The 22,673-nt window shown below is 35.3% G+C and overlaps 2 protein-coding genes across 2 annotated transcripts in view; one reads left to right on the top strand and one right to left on the bottom strand.

Moving 5' to 3' along the window:
- LOC139991573 (uncharacterized) overlaps positions 1 to 22,673 on the top strand; it is a 331,311-nt gene that overhangs the window by 102,238 nt on the left and 206,400 nt on the right. The window lies entirely within an intron of this gene.
- Positions 1 to 22,673, bottom strand: part of LOC139991572 (uncharacterized) — a 148,909-nt gene that overhangs the window by 13,848 nt on the left and 112,388 nt on the right. The window contains exon 4 of the mRNA XM_072011784.1: positions 4,925 to 5,118. Within this exon, the coding sequence (XP_071867885.1) occupies positions 4,925 to 5,118 (194 nt within the window). The remainder of the gene's footprint in view (positions 1 to 4,924; positions 5,119 to 22,673) is intronic.

The following is a 22,673-nucleotide window of genomic DNA, read 5'->3' as shown; positions in this document are numbered from 1 at the left end:
ATTTAATAAATATTGAAATAATATAAATATTTAACAAATATATAACAAATATAAATATCTCACCAATTAGGCACAACTAATCACCAAATCGCTTGCATAATTTAATATAACTGATTGATTTAGCTTTACTTCTGCCTATAACGAATAAGAGATCGTAATCTCGGATATAATTCAAGCTGTATGAACTGTATCAAGTTAATTGATTAATTATAAATGCCAATATGGTAACACGCACACAAGGGCTTCATAAAGGATTCATCGTTTAATCCTAACCCGACATAGCTGGTACATTGTTATTACGGACATGGAATGTTTCATTTTGTAGCGATCAAAGAGGCTAATGATAAGTTGTTAATGATAAGTGGATTTTTATGCATTTATGAGAAATTCGAAGACGTAAAGATCAACGCAATGTACACAGTCTGCGAAAATACATAAAATATTTCGAGAAGAGTATTTATTGCGATATTTAGTAGATGAAACCAATTTTTATTCAGATTCCATCTCGTTAGCTATATTCGTAAAAATATAAAAATGCACAAAAGCCCCTAGTTTAGTGATAAAGTAAGAATAAAACGAATTAATTTATATTTACGCAGAAATGTAATCTTTTCCTCGTGTTACACGTTGACTGCCACGGTGATCATCGGCGATCCACGGCGATCTATGCTAAATTTTGTAGAATTATTAAAATAAGATAAATTTTATGGATTAAAAAATTGTTAAGAATGTGAATGATTCAGATAACGTAGACAAAAAAAAGTGAGCAAATACAATATATCTTCTTCAAGTATTAAATGATATTCTTTCTCTTTCTTCTTTGGATAAAATAAAATTTGTATGGTAGCCAAAGTGTTAAACTGAACGGAATATTTGCAAGAACGCTCATTTGCAATCATTCGCTTACTCTTTCCAATGTTACAAGAAAGAGGCAGAGCATACTTTAAGCGTTCTCAAAGCATTCGAATATTCGATTTTAGATTCGACGAGCAATCGTCAAACGGCGAAAGAATGCTTGTTCATACCTTTATTTTGCTAAATTTTATTAAAATAGGGAGAAGCATTTGCTTGCCTGGTCTAAAGTCTAAAGTGCTCCAAACGCACTTTAAAAGCAGCGCACTCTGAACTTTGACATATTCTTTCAGCAAAACATTTTGTTTCTTCGAAAATCACTTTGCCACGGGAAGCCGTTGCTTTCTTACGCTTATTCAAATCTTTATTCTATTGACGTTTATTGGACAATTCTGACTTTATAGTAAACATGATAAATGACCCAGAATCTCAAGGAACCGACGAATAAGTTAAAATTATATAATCATACAAAATAACTATTCAAAATACTGCTATAGGAAAATAATGGATTAGCAATTGCACGTATATTAATGTTCATAATTGTTTGCACTTAACGCCATGAAACGTAGTGTTGTTATTAGGAATTAGTGATGTTATTGAGAAAACGTTAGTATTGTTGTGGTTAATATTGACGGGTTGAACATTTAGATACCCGGAAATGAGCCGTGTTCAAGAGGAAAAAATTCTCGACATTTCGCTGAAATTGCAGTTATGTCTACCGAAGGCCGAAGGTCGTATTGATACATGTTAGTGTTAGATGTGACAATCCGAGCCATGAAAACCTAAAGATCTTCACAGTCCTTTGATTTACATATCACTGAGGAAGTTTTAGATGAGTTAGATGGAATGGTAGTAGATTCGTAAGTTCATTTATGAAATATCAAAAAATAACAAGTACAGTGAGAGATCTAACAATACAGCTATCAAAATGTATCACCAATAGACAGAGGGGAAAGCAGATACGAAAAAAATTTAATTGTCTTATTTATAATTGATGAAATGCGATTTTTATTGTAATACAAAATATGCTATATATTTTTTATATTATAATGTTTTAAATAAGATAATAATTACAGAGGCTCTAATGAATTTCTAATGACTTTTTCAGTGTGCCTTGTTTTCTATAAGTGCCCTAATACTTGTGAATGCAAATGTACGTAAGACAATATCAACGATAAAAGAGTCGCCATTGGAATAATAAACGGATAGAAAGAAAGATATCGTAATGCTTTTGAATCAATTTTGAAGCAATTAGTCACTATGCCAAGTTATCCGAGCAGCATCTTCGGAATAAAGTTTCATCGTGTACAATTAAATAAATTGATGTTCTTGAATTTCTGAAACATGTACGGCAGCTCTACACGCAACACGTGCAACATTTTTATCTTATGCTATTCTTTATGCTTGATTCATTACATCCAATGAGAATAAACTACATATATATATATGTCGGAGATGAAAGGACATCGGGGCATTTCTTTCGGAGTTTTTGGGAAGATCCCCAACACTATAGTCTAGACTATTTATTATAGCTGCACTTAAATAATAAAACTTAGAAGTAGTTGTTATGATTCAATCCCATTATATTTGCCCGAGATTTGTGACAACTGGTCGCCGAACGTAGCTACGGTCACGGGATAAACGTTTTTACCTAACAGAGAAGTGCCAATATTATGAGACACACGTTGTATCAACAATCAAACGCCGGGCAGGAGCAATGTCGCCGCTACGCGGGTCTGCCTAACAACGGCGACTGGAATTTTGTTGGTATCTCCGACCAATTTACAACAAAACGAACGTGATCGTAAGGAGAGGAAAGTTTTCATCAGTCTTTCATTCTTGCGATCACCTTGGAGGGTTTTCACATCGTCTTTACGTGCAGTATATACCGAGCGTCACAGCGAACGTTACTTTGTGCTTAAAAATATATTCTACGTTTAACGAAGAGTTATCCCATTGACCATGGATTCGTTATTGAACCTAAGAACATTGTCGTTAACATCTCGAGTGTCTAATCACCATGGTTATTTGTCAAACTTTGTAAAAATCATATTTATACCAGTAAATATAATCTTTATTGTACGACAACGATGGCTAGTCCGAATGAAGATTCGTTATACGCCTCTAAATCTAACTATAACCCGACATATAATATATTGAGCACTTTATATAGATAAAAATAGAAGTGGCTAGAAATGAAACAAAATTCAAAAGGATAAAATTAGATATGATATAATACCTATATTTTATATTTCTACAATTAATTTATCTTTTATTGATGCTGTTACAATGGGTAATTGTAATATTCCTTTTAAGGAGAACTGTAAAATCGTGCGTAAGATTTCGGTCAAGGGATTTAACTAATCGTATTCGCTTTCGCGATTTTCAAATAGAGAAGATGGATGCAATAGATTGACTGATAACAATTTTTCAAGTAATTTTAATTTTACGTTAAAGCTATGATTGTTTCCATGACTCGTAAATGGTTTGTGACAGCTTTACGATATTTGGCGTTTTTTTAAAACGATTTATGCAGTGCAACGAGTGTTTATACGACTCTTATTGATCCTAGTCATTTCTGACGCGATCTTAATGATTCTACCGACCAAAGTTCACATTAATATATTTATTAACCCCTTGGCCTACACGCTATCTGCCGATCGCGCGAGCCATAGTAAGGAAAAAGATTGGTCGCGCGCCGTGCCATTCATCTGTTCAGCCGTGTGCCCGAACTGGCGCAAAATATATACTTCTTATGACACGTATATTCAGGTGCTACAAAAGGAATTATGAAATAATAAAGAACGTTTGAGGACAAATACTGTTTTTAAGACGTCTAGGGCGTAATCATGATCAATTGACCAGTTAACAAAAACAATTTATTATTTCAAAGTGGATAATGAATCACTAGCAATTTATAAATTACCACGAGTCAGACTCGTGGTTTTCGGTTATGGCACAAATCCCTTACCACGAGTCTCGCTCGTGGTTATAGGCCAAGGGGTTAAACAGGAGAAACATTTGTTATCCTTCATCTTCTCCTATTATTTGAAATAATGAAATATTTGACAAACAAATTATTTGATAATAAACTGTTTCTCAAATAAGTTTTTGGAATTTATTAATAACTTTAGTTTCGTGTTACTATTTGATCCTTTTATTTATTACATTTTTTCAAATAAGAAGTACTCAAACCCGGATGAAATCAGTATTTTTCCCGAGAGTTAAAATAAAATTTGGGTATTATTCAAATAATATATCTGAACAATTATTATTTGAATAATGGATATATCATCTTATTTGGTTAGTTGTTATTTTCAAATAATTGTGCGTTAGTTTATTTGAATATGAAGTAATTTCCCTAGATTATTTCATCACTTGGCTATCAAATGAAATAATTATCTTTTTTTAATTTTGTACTTGAATACATTTTTAACTAAATACTTTTCTAAATATTTTCTGATCCTTTTATATATGAATATTTCGGACTGTGTTACAAATACAAATTTCGTTGCAACAACTCACACAAATTATTTAATATTTAAACAATTTAAAGAATTACAAATAGAAAGTAGGTAAATAGAAATGCTGCAAAAGTATCGAAATTTTTGTTAAATGTAACATTATGCTACTCTGTGCGAGTCGTATAAGGAGATTCTACGTATAAGGATTTATTGTGACCAAGTAAAAGATAGTTCGTTCAAATAAAATACGAGGAGACGTCATGACAATCTCTTATGTCAAGTTATTTATTACTTTATTTAAATGATTTAATTATCTCAAAAAAGGAATTATTTGAAAGCGATTTATTGGAATTTTACACAAAACAAAATTGCTTCTTCTATGTTATTTCTAAGATAGAAATAATAAATTGGTTGAAATTATTCATAATAATTACTGCTTTTTATTTTATTTCAAATAAAATACTTTTCACGTAGATAATTTCCAAGAGTACGTCGCAACAAAATTCGAATAAACCTAAATTTTGGTAATATGTAATTGGTTAATAAGATAATGATAAGCTGTAACTTATAATACCCTTCCCTTATAGTCTACAAGTAAAATATGTTACCTGGAGTTGATTTTGTTCAATCGTAGTGCAACTTTGTCTGTGTTGCTGAAATTTCGGTTGATACGGCTCCAACATTCTAATCTTGCCCCATCGATTGAAAAATAGCGCAATCGCCGCAGCCCAAAGGAGGAGGACCAAAACAACAATCAAAGCCTCTTCAGCTCTGACTATAACAGCGTTTGCTTCCGGAATGCCTGTTGCAACATTATATAGTATTATTTTAAGTTTATCATTGTTTTTATATACTGTTTATTTAAACAAAATGTATTCAAGTTATAAATGTACAATGCGTTATGAAAATATTCGAACATTTATCACAGAAAATTTGTATGAATATATTATGAAACTTTTTGAAATTTCGTTAGCATTCTGACGAGACACTACCATCGTGACTATAATAGTAAAATTTTAAACCAATCTGAAGATGTATACAGAAATTACAAGACAACGTTTATTGCAAACATACGATTAGTGAATTTACGAGTAATGAAGAATGAGTATAATTTGACTTCGCAATATATTGTGGCTTTCTAGTATAACTAATATAACTGACTGTTCAAATACATTGGTAATCTTTGCGAAAAATATGCTCCGAATAAATATTTTGTACATTATCCATTTTTAGGTCCATTTCGAATTTTACTAATGTAATCACGATAATCCTATCTTAATATACGTAATACTAATAAAACATTTTGTGTAATATGTAAGGGTGTAAAGAAAGTAGTGTGATTCTAAACATTCAGTCCGATAGAGATTTGTAAGAAAGTCTGTGCAAGGACAACTTGACATGGAAATTCAAGGTCAAATTCTTGGGAAAAATGTTAAGATTTTAATCATTCTTAAACTGGCTTTATTCACTTTATTCATAATGTGTTTACATTCTGTCGATGCAGGATAATAGCCCAAATCGGATGTTCTCTTTTCTTCTTTGTTTTCTCTTTGACATTTTCTTTCTTTTTCTTTCTCGCTATGTAAACAATCCCGAACTCGCACTTCTCGCTTCAGTCTAGTTTCTTTCCAAAGTTACGTTCTATGTAAGCTCGTTAGTAAACATACATGACAAGGGCAATAATTAAGGGCTGTTTGTCTCTAGGAACACGAGATCCGTTTCATCTTCAACGTGGATTTAAATGTTGCAATATTAATTCCTGATTACCAATAAAATTTATCGCTGAGAATTGTATTCCCGCGAAACTTTTTCCGAACGTAATTATTGTTTTATTACATTCTTTTGATCGTCCTTTCTTTAAATGAAATGGATAGATAAATATATATTTCAGTATTCGCAATCGCACTCCACTATCACTCGCAGCTAGAAGACGCTTATCACGCACATACACACACGCGCCTTATACTATCTCTAAACACCAGTTCTTTTACTCGTCGATTGTAAAGCAGTTTTGTGTGTTGTCTTACTTGACTACTTATCTTGTCTTCCATCATGTAAGACGTTGGAGTCTGCAACATTTTTACAATTTTTCCCAAACTTTCCGCTCGTATAAAGGTAAAACTTAAAAATGACACTTGTCTGCGCTCTTATTATAATATTGTTTTACAATTTTGTTTCGCTCTTGTAGTCTTTTATAAATATCAACAAGTATCCCTGGTGTCAGATGTTTCGTAACTACAGAAATTGTTGTTTTCGTTTCTCGATTCATTAATATTTGTGCTAGACTATAGGCTAATTCTTCGATTGGCGCGTTTCTACATGCTAATAATTTCAATTCTATTTTTGCATAAAACTCTGCATTTCACATGACGAGAATGGCATGTCGTCCGCAATTAAATCTTCTGGTATTCTATGTATCGCAAATATAGGTTTTAATATATTCATAACACTATTCATAGTTTTAGACTTTAATCGCTCAATGTCAATTTACTTAGAGAAGTATAGGTAAATTTTCCCTCTCTAGCGTAAAATATCTGTGACTACCTTTTTACACGATAGCTGAGGAAGAGAGTGAAGTATCGATGTTTCTTGGTTTTCTCATTTGCATATTTCTACATGCTTCACATATCGCCCCAGTATTTTCAATATCTTTATTTATAGCCGGCCAGTATAATAGCTTACTGGTTCTTATTTTCATTTCGCTTATTCCTAAATGATTTCCATGTAATCTGTTTAACACCTCTTTTCTTAAATTATTTGATACGACTACTTTGGCTCCATTCAATATTAAATCATTGACTGCATATAGATTGTCTTTTCTCTTATCTTTTTCCAACATTTTGTCATTATTAATGCTTTGTTTTATTCTATTTGTCTTCCACTTCTCGCCATGTGTTTGTAAATGCTACATACACTATGAGTCAGGTCTATCTGATCTTGTTTCTCCTGAGGTAAATAGCCTGTTGACGATTTATCAGCTATTAACATATAAGTTGTAGTTTGTAAGTTTAAGTCTAAGTCACTGTGACCTAGTTGAATCTATTTTTGCAATCCCTTTCTTAAACACTGTAACGGTTTATGTATATTAGGATCTGTGTGAATTCTTCCTTTCCTGGCGTAGACATCATAATGGAATTTTCTAGTTGCAAAGACTATGTAAAGTAGTTTCTTCTCTACCTGTGCTTAGTTTTTCTCTATCTCTGTCAGACTTTTAGATACGAATGCTATTTATTTTTCTGTAACAAGCAACACTCTAATCCTGTGAATGATGCATCTCTCAGTATTGTAGTTTGTTTCTCGTCATTAGATGTTTGCAATAAGGAAGATTTACTTATTTCTTCTTTTATATTATTAAACTTTGTCTGATGTACTCTCTTAGATAATTAACTGCGATTAATATAACTTTGCAATTCTTTTTTATTATCTGCGATCTTAAGCGCTTTTGTCGCCTGTATTTTATCCTTAGCAATGGTTTTACTTTTCTTTAAAGATATATAACCTACATAAGCTACTACATCTTTTCCATATTGGACTTTTGTTTTATCGAATTTTATATTACTCCTTTGCACTGCTTCAATTACCCGTTGCAAACTTTTGTCATGTTCTTCTACAACTGTGTCTACCATCAGTACATCATCAAAATATATTACGATACCAGGTATGTGACCAAATGTATTTCTTCATTTTTTCCTTGAAATACTTCTGGTGCACGGTTCAGCTCAAATAGAAGTTTATCGAATCTGTAGCAACCCATTGGCGTTGAAAAAGCGCATATTTGACTTTTTGGCTCTTTTCTGATAACTTGATTTGTCAAAACCCACTTTTGATACCAGGTATAGCACAATAGTTCTTCCTAGTTAACTTTTCATCTACTGCTTCTGTTGTGGTTATTTCATAATATGGACGGTGTATTTCTTCATTTAAATTCTTGGAATCTCTTGTCAAATTTTCAGACTTCCATCTGATTTTTTTCTAATAATTAGATTGCTTCCCTTGCTACTTCCATTGTCGTATGCGCGTAGTACTTTCTTATTTTCTAGCTCTTTTAAATGCTGTCGAAGTTTGTCTTTTATAACTTCTGATACCTTTGCTGGTAGTTTTAAGATACGCTCCCTGCCTTGCGTTAAAATAGGTCCGTGGAAATTCTCCTATGTCTATGAAAACGTGTTCGTTTTTTTAAATAAATTGCTCTATATCACTGTTTCTTCCCTTTATGTTATGTACTGTATTTAGTATACGTAGCTGTTTGTATGTTTCTAATCCTAACAAGTGTTCTACTTTCTCTTTTGTTACTGTAAATTCCAATGTGTACTTATTTCTTTGGTATCTATACTAAATGTAATCTGCCTGTCTTTTATTTGTATTTCTTCTAATCAGTCTTCTACTTTACATTATTTATGTTTAAACTGCTTATGGTAAAGTTACTTTCGTTGTCACTGCTCGCTTGACTCCTATTGTTTATCTTTACTGTTGTCACGCTTGTTCTGCATGCCTGCGCGGAATGGTTGTATTTTCCACATTTTCCACTTTTTCTCCATATGCTGGACACTGCCGCGGCCATGTATCCCATTGCATCTATTTTATCACGAACTCGTGTCTCTAACCTGCTGCTTACTCGTTGCTCTCTAAAGCTTCCTCTTCTCTAACTGATCTCTTCCTCTTTTCTTTTTTTATTATATCTCTCATTTGTGTAGTGATCTTTTTGTGTTGTGTATATATTCTGCGAGTTACCTCTTTTTTTTTACATTTCAATGTACTTAATTAAGGTTCCCAGTTTTATTATATTACCCTGACATTTTAATACCGGCTGTTGCAGCGCTGTCTGCCGTGTGATAAATTATATTGTCTCTTATCATCGAGTTTATTAGCATGCCATAATTATAGTTATCCCCATCTTCATTGGTTAAGTCACATAGTGTTGCAGTGACTGTCCTTTTTCTCTTTCTTCGTTATTAAAGAGAAATCTCTTATTAGAGAAAGCTTTTATTTTCTCAGGTTCTTCTTTGTCACTTCCTTCTAGGTTAAAGATTTCAAATACTCCATTTGCTCACACTCTATTAGGTAGAGCAATGTTACTGCCTGTGTCGTTATGGCTTTTGTTCGTCTCCCTCTCACTATCCTGAATAAGTCAAAATCTCTTTCAAATTTTCCCCAGCTTTCTGCTATATTTCCTCCTTAGAGGAGTGTTTCAGGTTTATTTATACCATCCACGGCTACTTCTATGACGAGTACACCCTCTTATTCCTTAATGGTCACTATGCTTTCTATGTTTCCTATTTTGCGATTAGGTTTGCTTTATTTCGGCTTTTCTTTGCTTTTTCCGGCAGCAGTATTCATTTATTTATTTTCTCTTCCTTTTCCATCTTTTTTATTTACTTTTTCCTTTTTATTATTTCTCTCTTCTTCTATATTACTGTTTGTTTTCTTATTAGCACACGTTTATTCACGTATTTTTTTATGCATTTATTATGTTGCAATTATTTTTCTGAAATACGTTAATTTCTGCCTTTCATCGACTGCTCCATATTTCACCATGTCCTTTTGCTCGCTTTTTGCTCGCTTTTTGCAGATGGATTGCAGAAATAAACATAGATTTTGATATTTCCAGTTACGCTCTTTATTACTCGTTCTAGACGCACGCTTCACGATCATTTCACTCGCAATTCATCACGCACGCATGCACGCACGCACGAACACATCTACTACATTTACGACAAAGATATCCTATGGCGTAAGAGGAGTGAAACATCTTTCAAAGGTGTAGAATCACGTTACGATGTTCTTTATATCCTGTGCATAAAAAGTTTTCACAAGTGTCTGAACATTTTTGCGATCATAGTGACGTAAAAATTTTTCAAGTATATTCGAATACAATGTATACACAAGATCATCCACCATTCCAAAAGTTTTCTTCATAAGCTTTAAGCTTCTCTAAACATTATTAAGAAAATTATTAACGAGTCAGAAAACTCGGTAAAGTCTTAAAAATGTCGAATCTCACTTGCAAACTTATTTCTAAATCTCATGCATGACAAATAGAATGGAAAATCTTCCAAAATTAGATGTACTAGTGGTGAAAGAGATGTAGTGGTTCACGAAAGTATTCAAACACCCTTTGAGAATAACTTTTTTAAAATTGAACCAAAAGGCTAGTTTTTTTTTTTTTTTTTTTTGAGAAGTTAGAAAGATTAGTTTACTGGATGACGTGTAAGAAATTTTGAGAAAATTGCAATTGTTCGTAATTGCGAAAGAAATAGTTAAGGTAGCTTTTTACAATATTTCTATCTAACTGTTTAATGAAAATTTAAACAATATCAAATTTCACTAAATTTAAACAAAATTTTATTCAGTGTATTATCATAAGGTTTTTGTGTATCAAGAACCGTGATGTATGACAAAATGATATAATGTATGATAATTATCGTGTAATACTAAAAATATATTTCTGATTCGATGTATATGACCATAGATCATTAAGAAAAGTAAAAGAAATGAAAAAGATAAAAGAGAAGCCAAGCGGTCAGTCATCTAAGTAATTTTATTATTTCATATTGCTGATATTACAGACAAATATTTAAGAAACACGAATTCATGCCAAGATGAACAATATCTGTATGCGCGTATCCAAATGTATGCAACTGTATCAGGATGAAAAAACAAAAGAAGGATGAACGAAACTATAGAAAACATATGTCTTCTTCGGTCTTGATGATTTTTAAATGTGTCGTAAAGATCAACATTCTGGAATATCTTTTTCCTGTACATCCAACTATCTAAACTATCGATAAATATAGATAAAACTGTCGATACCACTAAAATGAATTCTGCCTATAGTTGTGCAACTGTGCCAGGGTGTGCATAAGGCTATCGGCTGCTGATTTTCTGTTTACAAACGAGAATTGGGCGAACTTAAAGGCCTCGTGCACAATGCGAGGGTGCAAGAAACGTCTGTTACAACTTATAATTCAACGGAGAGCGAATATCGCCAATGTATTGCGTTTGGGTTTATGTTAGCTTCCTCAAATCCGGTCGACAACGCATCCGTGAAGTGATAAACTGTGTTCTTCAGTCACGGCGACTGGGTTTGAAGAGTCTCACCCAAACCCAAGGCCAATCTATTGACGATATCCACTTTTAATTGAGTTATAACAAACATTTCTTACAGTCTCGCACGTTGTGCCTTGCTTGTTTGATCCTTGTTTATAAACAAAAGATGAGCGGCCAGCAATTGGCAAGCAATACCGACACATGCGTTTTCACAGATACACAACTATAGGCAAAAATACATTGTAGTTTTTTGCAAATATGTCGGAAACTACGCGAGACCGGTCGTATGTCTGAGAAAAAGTTTGAAATAATGCCCTTGAGCAGATATTAAAAGATCATAAAAATCGGACAGATTGAGAGTTGGATCTGTACATTTACCAAAATATTTCTTACAAATTAAGCGAGTTTTAGTGCTGTGCGTGGAATATATTTGATAAAAGGTACGTAGAATCGATATACACAAGTGCGATCACTTAATTTTTCATATTTTCAAAAATACAGTTAAAGTGTTTGAGACTACGCGTGTTGATATATTGCCTCTAGCCATAACAGAGGACAATATTGCTATCGGAAGCCATATTGTCGTTATATTAACGTTATTTCAGTTTTTATGTTATAATCGTATAGACATGCCTCGGAGAAATATTTATCCGAGATCAAAGAAAATTATGGTTTTACAACCTGAGAGAAGAAAATGGAAAGAAGGTCGTAAGGCGACGTCAGTTTGCCTCACAGGGAGCTCATAGTGAGTGCACAAAGTGCGAAAAGGAAGAATGTGTGTCATTTTTGTGTATAAACAGAAGAATTTGTTTTATCTGTTTACTTTCAATCTGAAAATGTTACTAAAAAACGATTTTTTATGATTCTCGTCAGCAGACCATATCACCCTTACTTTTGTACAAGTTCCAAAAATAATTTTATTTTCATAAAATATGTGAAACTCAATTAAATTGTTTTTCTTTTGTTTTCGCCTTTCATCGCAGATACCCTTATTAGTTTACGAATATATTTTCTTTTTTTTTATTTGGTAGACTTTTTATTACAATCAATTCTCATTGAGAATTACAAGTAAATTATTTTGGGGTGGTACTGTAACTTGGGTTATGAGAGTTTATAGTATGTTTGATTCTAGTTGAATATAATGCTTCAATCTAAAGGATAACGAATATGTTAGGAAAGAATTTGGAGCGATTTAACTTACGAATCAGATTTTAAGAAGAAATGTAGAACTGGAAAACCATGCTACTACCCTTTTTTCTAATAAATTAATCTCTTAGGAACGGCTGAATTTTGCACGGGGCTGTTTCTCTGTACGGCAGAGTTTGACGCGAATTACGCGTGAACGATATAGCACTGCATTCCTGTTCTCTACGCAAGTGTCACGGATCAAATTTCTGTTTGGCACGTGTTACGCCAGATGCGATGGTCCTTGCGAGATTCCTCATGGTCTGGGCGCCAAGACCTACCCATTGTTACACTGACCCGCAACAGGCTAAGGAGATACCATAAACCGAATCTATTCAGTTTCATTTCTCTTCACATAAACATTTTCGGTTTACAGATGGTCCTTATGTTTGTTGCACACTCTTACCTATTACGGAGAAGGCGGGTGTCTGGCGAGATAACAGACTTTTCCCATGAACAAGGATGCCCACGAGCCATATCTGGTTTTCTTTGCTTTACAACTTCATTTATTAACCAATGGGCATCGCGGATCATTACCCTCACTTTTCTACCGAAAAGTGTGGACGACGAATCCGCGTTCTGAGTTCAAAAGGGCACACCCACACCGAGCTTTCTTCCTTGATGGTACGAGACAGGTTCGAACAGTTCTTCTTGTGATCCTTTGTAATAAGAAACCTATCTGTGACAAGTAAACTCAATTTTCTACTGAATCTTTTCTAATCACTTAAAAATTACGCGACATTTTTGGCGATCCTACCAGGATCTATTCGCTTCAGTGTAAACGAAATCACGATTTCGGCGTACGCGCATCATTGAAGATCGAAGGATTAGCGGACCATTGTGAATCTTCACTACCACAAAGCCCTGCAGCAACTTTCAACGTTCCACTACGGTGAAACTAGACGAGAGGACTACGGTCAGCGCAGAGCAAGCCTACAAATAAGATTCGGAATCCAGAACCAGCCAGAGAGGAAACATCCCAGAGACTCCTTGACGGGCATAGCTACTACGGTAAGCTACAAAACTCAATTCATTTTCGCGTTACCGTGCGAGAAAACCAAGTTTCCCAAGCGTTTCGAATTCAAACGACGATAATTCCGATTCGATAAGCTTGATTGGAATCATGTCCATGCCACAAAAGGACAAAAAGGAAACCGTTTCTGCAACCGGAGTTATGGATAAATCGACTCGTGCCATACTCGACGCGATACAGAAACAAAACGAGATCCTCACCAAACAAAACGAGAAATTCACCAAACAAAACGAGGACCTCGTCAAACAAGTCGAACTTCTTGCGCGACGTATAGAAGAAACGCGACAGATAACCGACGGTGAAAATAAGAAGCATACAGCAGAGATAGAGCTATTAAACAAAAACATTTCGAGAATTACAATAGGACACGACGTTAATACGGAACCAAGCTCCCTGATTACTATGGACGAAGTTGTTACCGCGAGAGACAGAACTCCCCCACCATCCGCTCCAATTCAAACAGAAGCAGAAAACTATCTTTCCTACGAAGACCGTTCGCCGCGATTCGCCTCTCCGAGGTTACGAGCCAAAGACGCGATAGCATGTCTACCACAGCTAAACGGCGAAGACGATATCGGAGTAGAAGAATTCATACGCGAAGTGCGTGAAGTGCGAGCCTTGTGTTGTGAACAAACAATATTGCTCAAAATGATCAAGTTCGGGAAAATTACGGGTAAAGCCGCAATGGCCATCCGCAATATACCAATCCACGAATACGGACATCTGTACGATGCCCTACGACGAAACGTAGCAACCGAAACCTTCATTAGGGAACAACAAGACCAGCTACGCGAAACAAGACAGGGACACGACGAAAGCGTTCAGAGTTACATTATCAGATTCCGCAGAGTGCTCAATAAATTACAGTACAGTATAACAAACGAGTACTATGATGAAATCATTAGACGAACAATGAACGATAGAATCCTAACAGACTCCATAACCGATTTCATCCGAGGGTTAAAACCCGAAATAGGAAGAATATTACTCGGCAATCCACCATACAATATCATCGAAGCCGAAAAGAGAGCCTCCGACGTCGAACGATACTTCAGGGAAGATCAAAATCGACGACCAAGACCAATGGAACGATCACGATTCCTCGAGCAGCAACGACCGATGACCAATTATCCTAACCCAACCATTAAAAAACCAACTCCAACACCTTATTCAATGCCAAGAAACTTCCAGCAACCTGAACGAATGCCACTCGCCCAAAGGACTCAATTGAAATGTTTAAAGTGTAGCCAAATCGGACATGTGTCGAGTCAGTATAGAAATTTTCAGACACCCGGGCAGCTTCCGGGACCACCAGCAGTCCACAGTCTCGAGACACGCAAGGAAGAAACAGAGGAACCAATAGACCAGACCTTCGAATTAACGCCACAACAGGAAGACTACGCACAGTGGTTCTACGATTCGACGGACGACGACATAAATTCCTCGTTGATTGCGGAACAGGAATTAATATACTCAAACGACGATGTGTATTACGAATAACAACAGTGAAAGAACAAAAATTCTCGATGGGACACTCTAGATTTAAGACTAACGAACACGCGTTGATAAGATTATTTGGTAAGGTTGTAGAATTCTTTGTAGTAGACAATAACTTTCCGATTATAGAGGACGGCATACTTGATTTTCCAGCCCTATCTAAATTTAAATTTGAACTATCAAACCAATAACTCAAACTAGACAATAACATTCTCTTGTTGCAATAGGAAAACGACGTACCCCCAAAACAAACAGTGTCAAAAACAGTCTATCAGAAAAAAAACTGTATTCAAAAAAAAAAAAAAAAAGAGAGAGAAAAGAATATTTGTATAGCAATTTATGTATTAATCTATTTTTTCTGCCGAAATGAAATCTTAGTCAACAGCTCCACCAGCACCAAACGCCCTGGCCGCAACACCCGACACCTATACCTCAACCAATACATGCCACCCCGAAGGAGAAGAGGAATCAGCTGTAATTATCAAACCACATCGAGTGCGATTTCACAAAAGCCTCCTGAAGAAAGCTTGAGGGACCAAGTTTAATCTAAGAAGGGGGGAATGTCACGGATCAAATTTCTGTTTGGCACGTGTTACGCCAGATGCGATGGTCCTTGCGAGATTCCTCATGGTCTGGACGCCAAAACCTACACATTGTTACACTGACCCGCAACAAACCTGAGGAAATACCATAAACCAAATCTGTTCAGTTTCATTTCTCTTCACATAAACATTTTCGGTTTAGAGATGGTCCTTACGTTTGTTGCACGCTCTTACCTATTACGGAGAAAGCGGGTGTCTGGCGAGATAACAGACTTTTCCCATGAACAAGGATGCCCACGAGCCATATCTGGTTTTCTTTGTCTTTACAACTTCATTTATTAACTAATGGGCATCGCGGATCATTACCCTCACTTTTCTACCGAAAAGTGTGGACGACGAATCCGCGTTCTGAGTTCAAAAGGGCACACCCACACCGAGCTTTCCTCCTTGATGGTACGAGACAAGTCCGAACAGTTCTTTTTGTGATCTTTTGTAATAAAAAACCTAACTGTGACAAATAAACTCAATTTTCTACTGAATCTTTTGTAATCACTTAAAAATTATGCGACACAAGCACATTGGAATGAAGTTTTTGATAACTAAATTATAATTTTTCTTAAAAATATGATTAATAATTTACTTTAATAATTAATAATGCAATTGAGTAGGATATATTTTAAAGCACGGTACGACATAGACCCACGTTACAATTTTCACACCCATAGCGCATTAGTGTCTGTCAAATTGCTCTTTGTTTTCTATTTTGAAGCGACATTTTGAGTTTGAGGATTCTAAGAAATTATGAGGATACGGATCGGCATGTTAAAAGAAGCATCGAATAATGATATATTTATTTTAATGAAAAGCCGACACTGGCGTATCAAAAACAAGGACTATATGTTCTGTCTGTATATTGTTAACAATGTTATAAAACGTAGTGAGGGCAAAAAGAGCCTGGAGCAAGACAAATTTTTTTTTTATTTAGTAGATTATTTACAATCAATTCTCATATAGAATTTTAAGTAAATTTCTTTCGCGTGGTACTGTAACTTGGATTATAAAAGTTTATAGTATGTTTGATTCTAATTGACTCTAATGTTTCGATCTAAAGGGTATTGTCTTTTTAGTCTGCGGATCGGATCCGTCGTGTCAAGTAATTGGGTAACTAGTAAAAGTAATTGGATACTGCTGGTTGTTAATTCTTATATTATATCTGTTTCTGAACTTGGATATTTCTTCTTTGACTGTGGTTATCTTAAGGTCGCGGTGTATCGTTTCGTTGGTAACGTACTAAGGTACATCTATTAAGGACCTTGGAGTTTTTGATTGGAGTCGTTGGAGAATTTCTACGTTGGAGTTGTTCGCTGTTCACCATAGTTGGATCCCATAGGTCCAAACAGGTTTTAATATGGCTTTGCATAGCATTATTTTACTCTGCTTGTTTAAGTTGGAGCGTCTGCCATTGAGCCAGTAGAATTTTTTTAGTTTTGTTTTCAGTTCTTTGGATTTATCTACGATGTGTCGTTTCCATGTCATTCTTCTGTCTAGTATCATGCCCAGATATCTGATTGTATCTTTGTTTGGAATTGGAATATTATTTATGGTCACTTATGGACAGGATTGTTTTCGCAGTGTTAAAGTTATACGACTGGATTTATTTTCATTTATTTTGAAGCGCCATTTGTGGAATCATTCTTCCATAGAGTCGAGACCTCGCTAGAGAGTTGAGGTGGCATTTATCGGGTCTGAGTGGGATGCTAATAAAGTTGTGTTATCAGCCAATGTCTCTGTGGTTATCTCATTAAGGTTGGTGCAAGACAAATGAAGAAGATCATTTAGTTCAAACGGTGAGCGAATGAGTTAGTAGAATTAGCCACTATAGTGGCGCATCGTGTCTAAGAGGTTAATTACGAAAATAATAGGCGAATGAATAATTGGTATTATTTTACGAAAAGAATAATTGTGCATCGATGATATTCATTTTTAATTAAATTATAATAGATATTTGTTAAATATAATCTTGCGTATGCTATTATGTACGGAGCTTTACCCAATCTCGCCCGAGTTTCGTTCATATGTACCGCAAACAAAAGATAAGACAACTGCAAAGCTGCTGGTAACCAAACTAACGCATATCGTAGTTATGTAGTTAGTTTGTTGCAAATATTTGGAAAACTATGGCCGACAGGCAGTTCCATATCTAGGAAGAAGTTGTTCAAAATGTTAATTGCTACATTATATCCAACGATCGTCGATATCCAAATCGACGAGGTTGTGCCTTTTTTACAGTTTCACCGAAGGGTGTACTATAATCTATGTACTTACTATATACTATATACTGTCGTTTGCTCGATACATTACACCTGTTATCTGCAAAATTAATATTTGCCAACAGATTAAAAGAAGTGGATTAGCCCCAAAGCGATGGATTATCTAAGGAGATCGTGCGATGTGTCCGATTGAAAGCGATGTCGCTCCGAAAAAGCTCTTGACTCGAGCGTCGTAACAAAGAAACAGAAGCACGAATCGATTGCTTTTGTTGATGATACTCAAATATAATATAAGCGTTGCTGAATACTGCATTTAATCTTCTTCGAATGATAAAGCGATGTTAACAAGTTGACTGTCGAAGCGATTCTAAATTTTCTCCAAAAACTGAGAGATGCGAACGGCTCAGGAACCCGAGCGATCCTGCGTTGCTCGATTCGACCGATAGTTCGGCAAGGCTCGAGTGAAGTCCAAAAAAACATGTATGTTGATTGATTGGTTACACGAGAAAGGTCCAATGGGCATACTCGTTAAATGCTGATGTCTATGCGTCCGAAGCGTGAACAGCTGTTGGCGGGAAGCTCACAGCGGGAAGCTCACGGCGGGAAGCGGATAATCGATACCTGGACGAACGTGAGGCTTCAATTCGAAACAATTAGGTAAGTGTCACGGAAATTCCTGCGAATGGCCCTCGACGAATCAGGCCATTACAATACGCTAACGACCTTTCGAAAATAACCGCATTTATGACACGTTCGGCTGTTGGGAACACTGTGGCGATGGAAAATTGCAAGCTTTGTTACGATTCCCGAAAGAAATTGTTTTAAGTGCTAACGTCCTGACTCAAAAATTGCCTCGTGTCTTCAAAAGCGTGTGTCGTAAAATTGCCTACGAAAATCTTCATGTTTTTTGTTCTTTTAGACGGAACAATAGCAAAACACAGAAGGAAAGTGTATTTCCTTTGCTTGATAGAATTTCCTTTGTTTGTATAATAGAACATTCCGATAGTAAATCTATGTATATTGAAAGTTCCATTATATTTCTAAGACGAAACACTGCAGCACTACGATTAAGGAAAGGATTTACTTCTATCAACAGAGACTTAATAAAGTCCAATATTAGTTTCGCAAGTGTCGTAGTGATAAATCAATGACGTGTGGTATACGTAAAAGACTTTTTCGTATGTTTATTATTATTAACAATTATAGTAAAACGTCATTATAACCTAACCATATCACTTTTTCTTATAAATTTTGTCAACGACTCAAAATGCGAATGTCAAAATGCAGTTCAAGATACAAATAATATTATTTGACTCGCTCATATAACTCACAGTGATCAAAGTTAATTAGGCAACCCTTTGAAATTAAATATTACTTACCTCTAAATATAGTGGTGTAAGAAATAGACAGTGGTGAAACCATTTTGTAATGAAAAGTGAATATTTACCGAAAAACTTATAGCCTGTTTTTCAACGATTTCTACAAAATGTCAAATCAATATTTTATATTATTCCACGAATATAGTCAAAGTGTGTGCTTCAAAATAAATAATAAATGCAATAATTATGCTTCTTTTTTCCATGTTAGAGTTTTCTTAAAGCATTCTTCTAATCTTTTTCTTTTCACGCTTAAAACACGTTTCGGTCACAAAAGTGAAGACAATAAGGCTTGAAGAATTGAGATATTTCCGAAATCCATCTGGTAAACAGAAAGTCCATTTTTTAAATAACCATCTCTAATAAATATCTAGCTATATAAAGTTCGAAGGTTGTGCAAAATAGTTTTGGGCTTTTTTAAACATATCTGGTGCACAGCATGCTCGCTTCTTCAATACCATACCCTTGTATCGTAAATTTTTCTTTCGGGACGAACTATCCAACCCTACATTGCCATGTTTTAGACATTTTGAAGCAACAGGCTAGAACAGTTTTGGAAGAACAGAATAATTCCGATGATCGACGAGGAACTTTCAAAGAACTGAAAATATTAAATTAATGTTACTTGGGTGTATTGTGTGTGCAGTGTGCGTAGCGAGTGTTGTATGCAGCGCAGCAGTATTTATTTTGTAGTCATATTTATTACAATAAGTATACATTTGGAGAACTTTCGAACAAGCGCCTTTGCTACGATGCGGCGGATGGCAGTAGCATAAAAGCGCAAAGTTTATACGCCAAAAAATATCCCAATAGGACTATACCCAGCGCAAAGATATTTTGCAAACTGGACCAACGATCACGGGATACCAGTGCATTAAAACCTGCGAAATTTGACAGACGATTTCAGCACGACGATCCTGGGAGATAGAATACTGCATCGTATTCAAGAAAATGTGCACCACCACATTCTATCAACGCGGTGCAAAAGCACTTAACCAATTTGACTTTTTTGGAAACAGGTGGACACTCGCGGTCGGGACAATTGCGGTACGTGTGTGATTTTGCTGTGGACATTCGCAGAGACAAAGGATTAAAGGAAACATTAATCCTCTCTACTCGGAAATTTCACAGGGCGGTTTTCCATATGCTCTTATGGATTTCCACGAATAAGCAGGTTTAATCTTCAATCTACCATTTGTTTTGCAAAACAATGCTCGGGGTAGTTTACGTCTCTGAATACCATGGTTTTTTTCTCTACGACTTGTACGAGGTAAGCTGCCACCCATGTGTCGTTCGAATTGAGGATCGCTGTGCGCCCCGCTGCTTAGGCTGACCTCCTTATGTTCGTAAGGAGGTTTGCTCGCGTGGCGGGGTACTTTGGCCGATGTTTAATTGCCAATAACTAAAAAACGAAGCTAAAAATGCAATTTCTTTTATTCTTAATTTTCGTCTTATTTCGGCGTCAAGAACCGCTTTTTAAATTGTGGAAAATCCGTAGCTAAATATCCTGTATAGACCCTTTAATCGTCCGATCAAATACATTACCATGTTTATGTATTTATAATTGTTTCAAAAACTGCAATCTCCCCAACTATTGAAGATGTTATAGACAAAATTTATCTACTTTTCATCTATACAACTATGAAACTGTAATCATCCAACCAAATATATTGCTTTAACTTTATCCAAATATTTACAAATTTCTAAAAAGTTGCAAACTTTAAAAATTTAATATACTAACGGAAAAGCACCAACGACGATAGCCGTGTCTCAATACGGGCCGTGTTACAATACCCATTGCAATGAATTTTAAAATGTTTTCTGTAATATACGGAGTGACACAGAAGAAGGGTTTATAACTTTTAGGGTAGATAGTACTTGCCAAATGATGAAAATATGTCCTTACTAACATAAGTCAAAAAATTAATAACTGCAAAATTATAAATAGTTTTTCGTTTCAGTTGAAGCGAGTAAATTTCTCGCTTCGGAAACTATCAGAAATGGAATATGGAAACAATGGACTACCTTCTATTGTCATTTTTTTTTCCTGGTTGCAGAAGGTTTTCTACACGTCCTCCTTTCATTTCCACGCACGCTTGGCGCTCTCATATCAGAGAATTGTATAGACTTGCACTAACTATTTCACTCGCATTTTATATTAAGACAGAAAATCCAGCGTTTCCATATGATAGCTTCCGAGGCGAGAAATTTACCCGCCCAAGTCGAAACAAAATATTGTTCATAACTTTGGAACTATTAATTTCTCGATCCATGTTTATTTATTTATTTTTATTTGGTAGACTGTTTACAATCAATTCTCATACAGAATTTTAAATAAATTATTTTGGCGTGGTACTGTAACTTGGATTATAAAAGTTTATAGTATGTTTGATTCTAGTTGAATTTAATGCTTCAATTTAAGGAGTATTGTCTTTTTAGTCTGCGGATCTGATCCGTCGTGTCAAGTAATTGGGTAACTAATGGATTTTGGTAGTTGTTAACTTTTATATTATATCTGTTTCTGAACTTGGATATTTCTTCTTTGACTGTGGGTATCTTAAGGTCGCGGTGTATCGTTTCGTTGGTAACGTACTAAGGTACATCTATTAAGGACCTTGGAGTTTTTGATTGGAGTCGTTGGAGAATTTCTACGTTGGAGTTGTTCGCTGTTCACCATAGTTGGATCCCATAAGTCCAAACAGGTTTTAATATGGCTTTGTATAGCATTATTTTACTCTGCATGTTTAAGTTGGAGCGTCTGCCATTGAGCCAGTAGAATTTTTTTAGTTTTGTTTTCAGTTCTTTGGATTTATCTACGATGTGTCGTTTCCATGTCATTCTTCTGTCTAGTATCATGCCCAGATATCTGATTGTATCTTTGTTTGGAATTGGAATATTATTTATGGTCACTTATGGACAGGATTGTTTTCGTAGCGTGAAAGTTATACGACTGGATTTATTTTCATTTATTTTGAAGCGCCATTTATGGAACCATTTTTCCACAGAGTCGAGACCTCGCTGGAGGCAATTATCGGGTCTGAGTGGGATACTAATAAAGCTGTGTCATCAGCAAATGTCCCTGTGGTTATCTCTGTTAAGGTTGGTAAATTAGGCAGTGTAGATGGTGAACAGCAGAGGTCCGAAAACACAGCCTTGGGGTATGCCGGCTTCTATCGGGAATGTTGCGCTTATAGCTTCTAAGTAACCCATGTTTATTAAGACTTTTTTCATCATTTAGCAAGTATTATGTAACGTGAAGTCAATCTTCCTTTATTTCACCCTGTGTATATAAGGCAGTATTTTTCTCAAGCACAGAAACAAGGTTATGACAAAACGTAATATGTACAGCTCTCTTTCTTCGATCAAAAGATATTACGAGTGAGATGCCTTTACGCCAGTGGCGTCTC

This window comes from Bombus fervidus, chromosome 10 (genome assembly GCF_041682495.2).
Source record: "Bombus fervidus isolate BK054 chromosome 10, iyBomFerv1, whole genome shotgun sequence".
In the NCBI taxonomy this organism is placed as follows: domain Eukaryota; kingdom Metazoa; phylum Arthropoda; class Insecta; order Hymenoptera; family Apidae; genus Bombus; species Bombus fervidus.
Note: the sequence above shows the minus strand (reverse complement) of the source record. Positions and strands in the feature narration are given on the sequence as shown.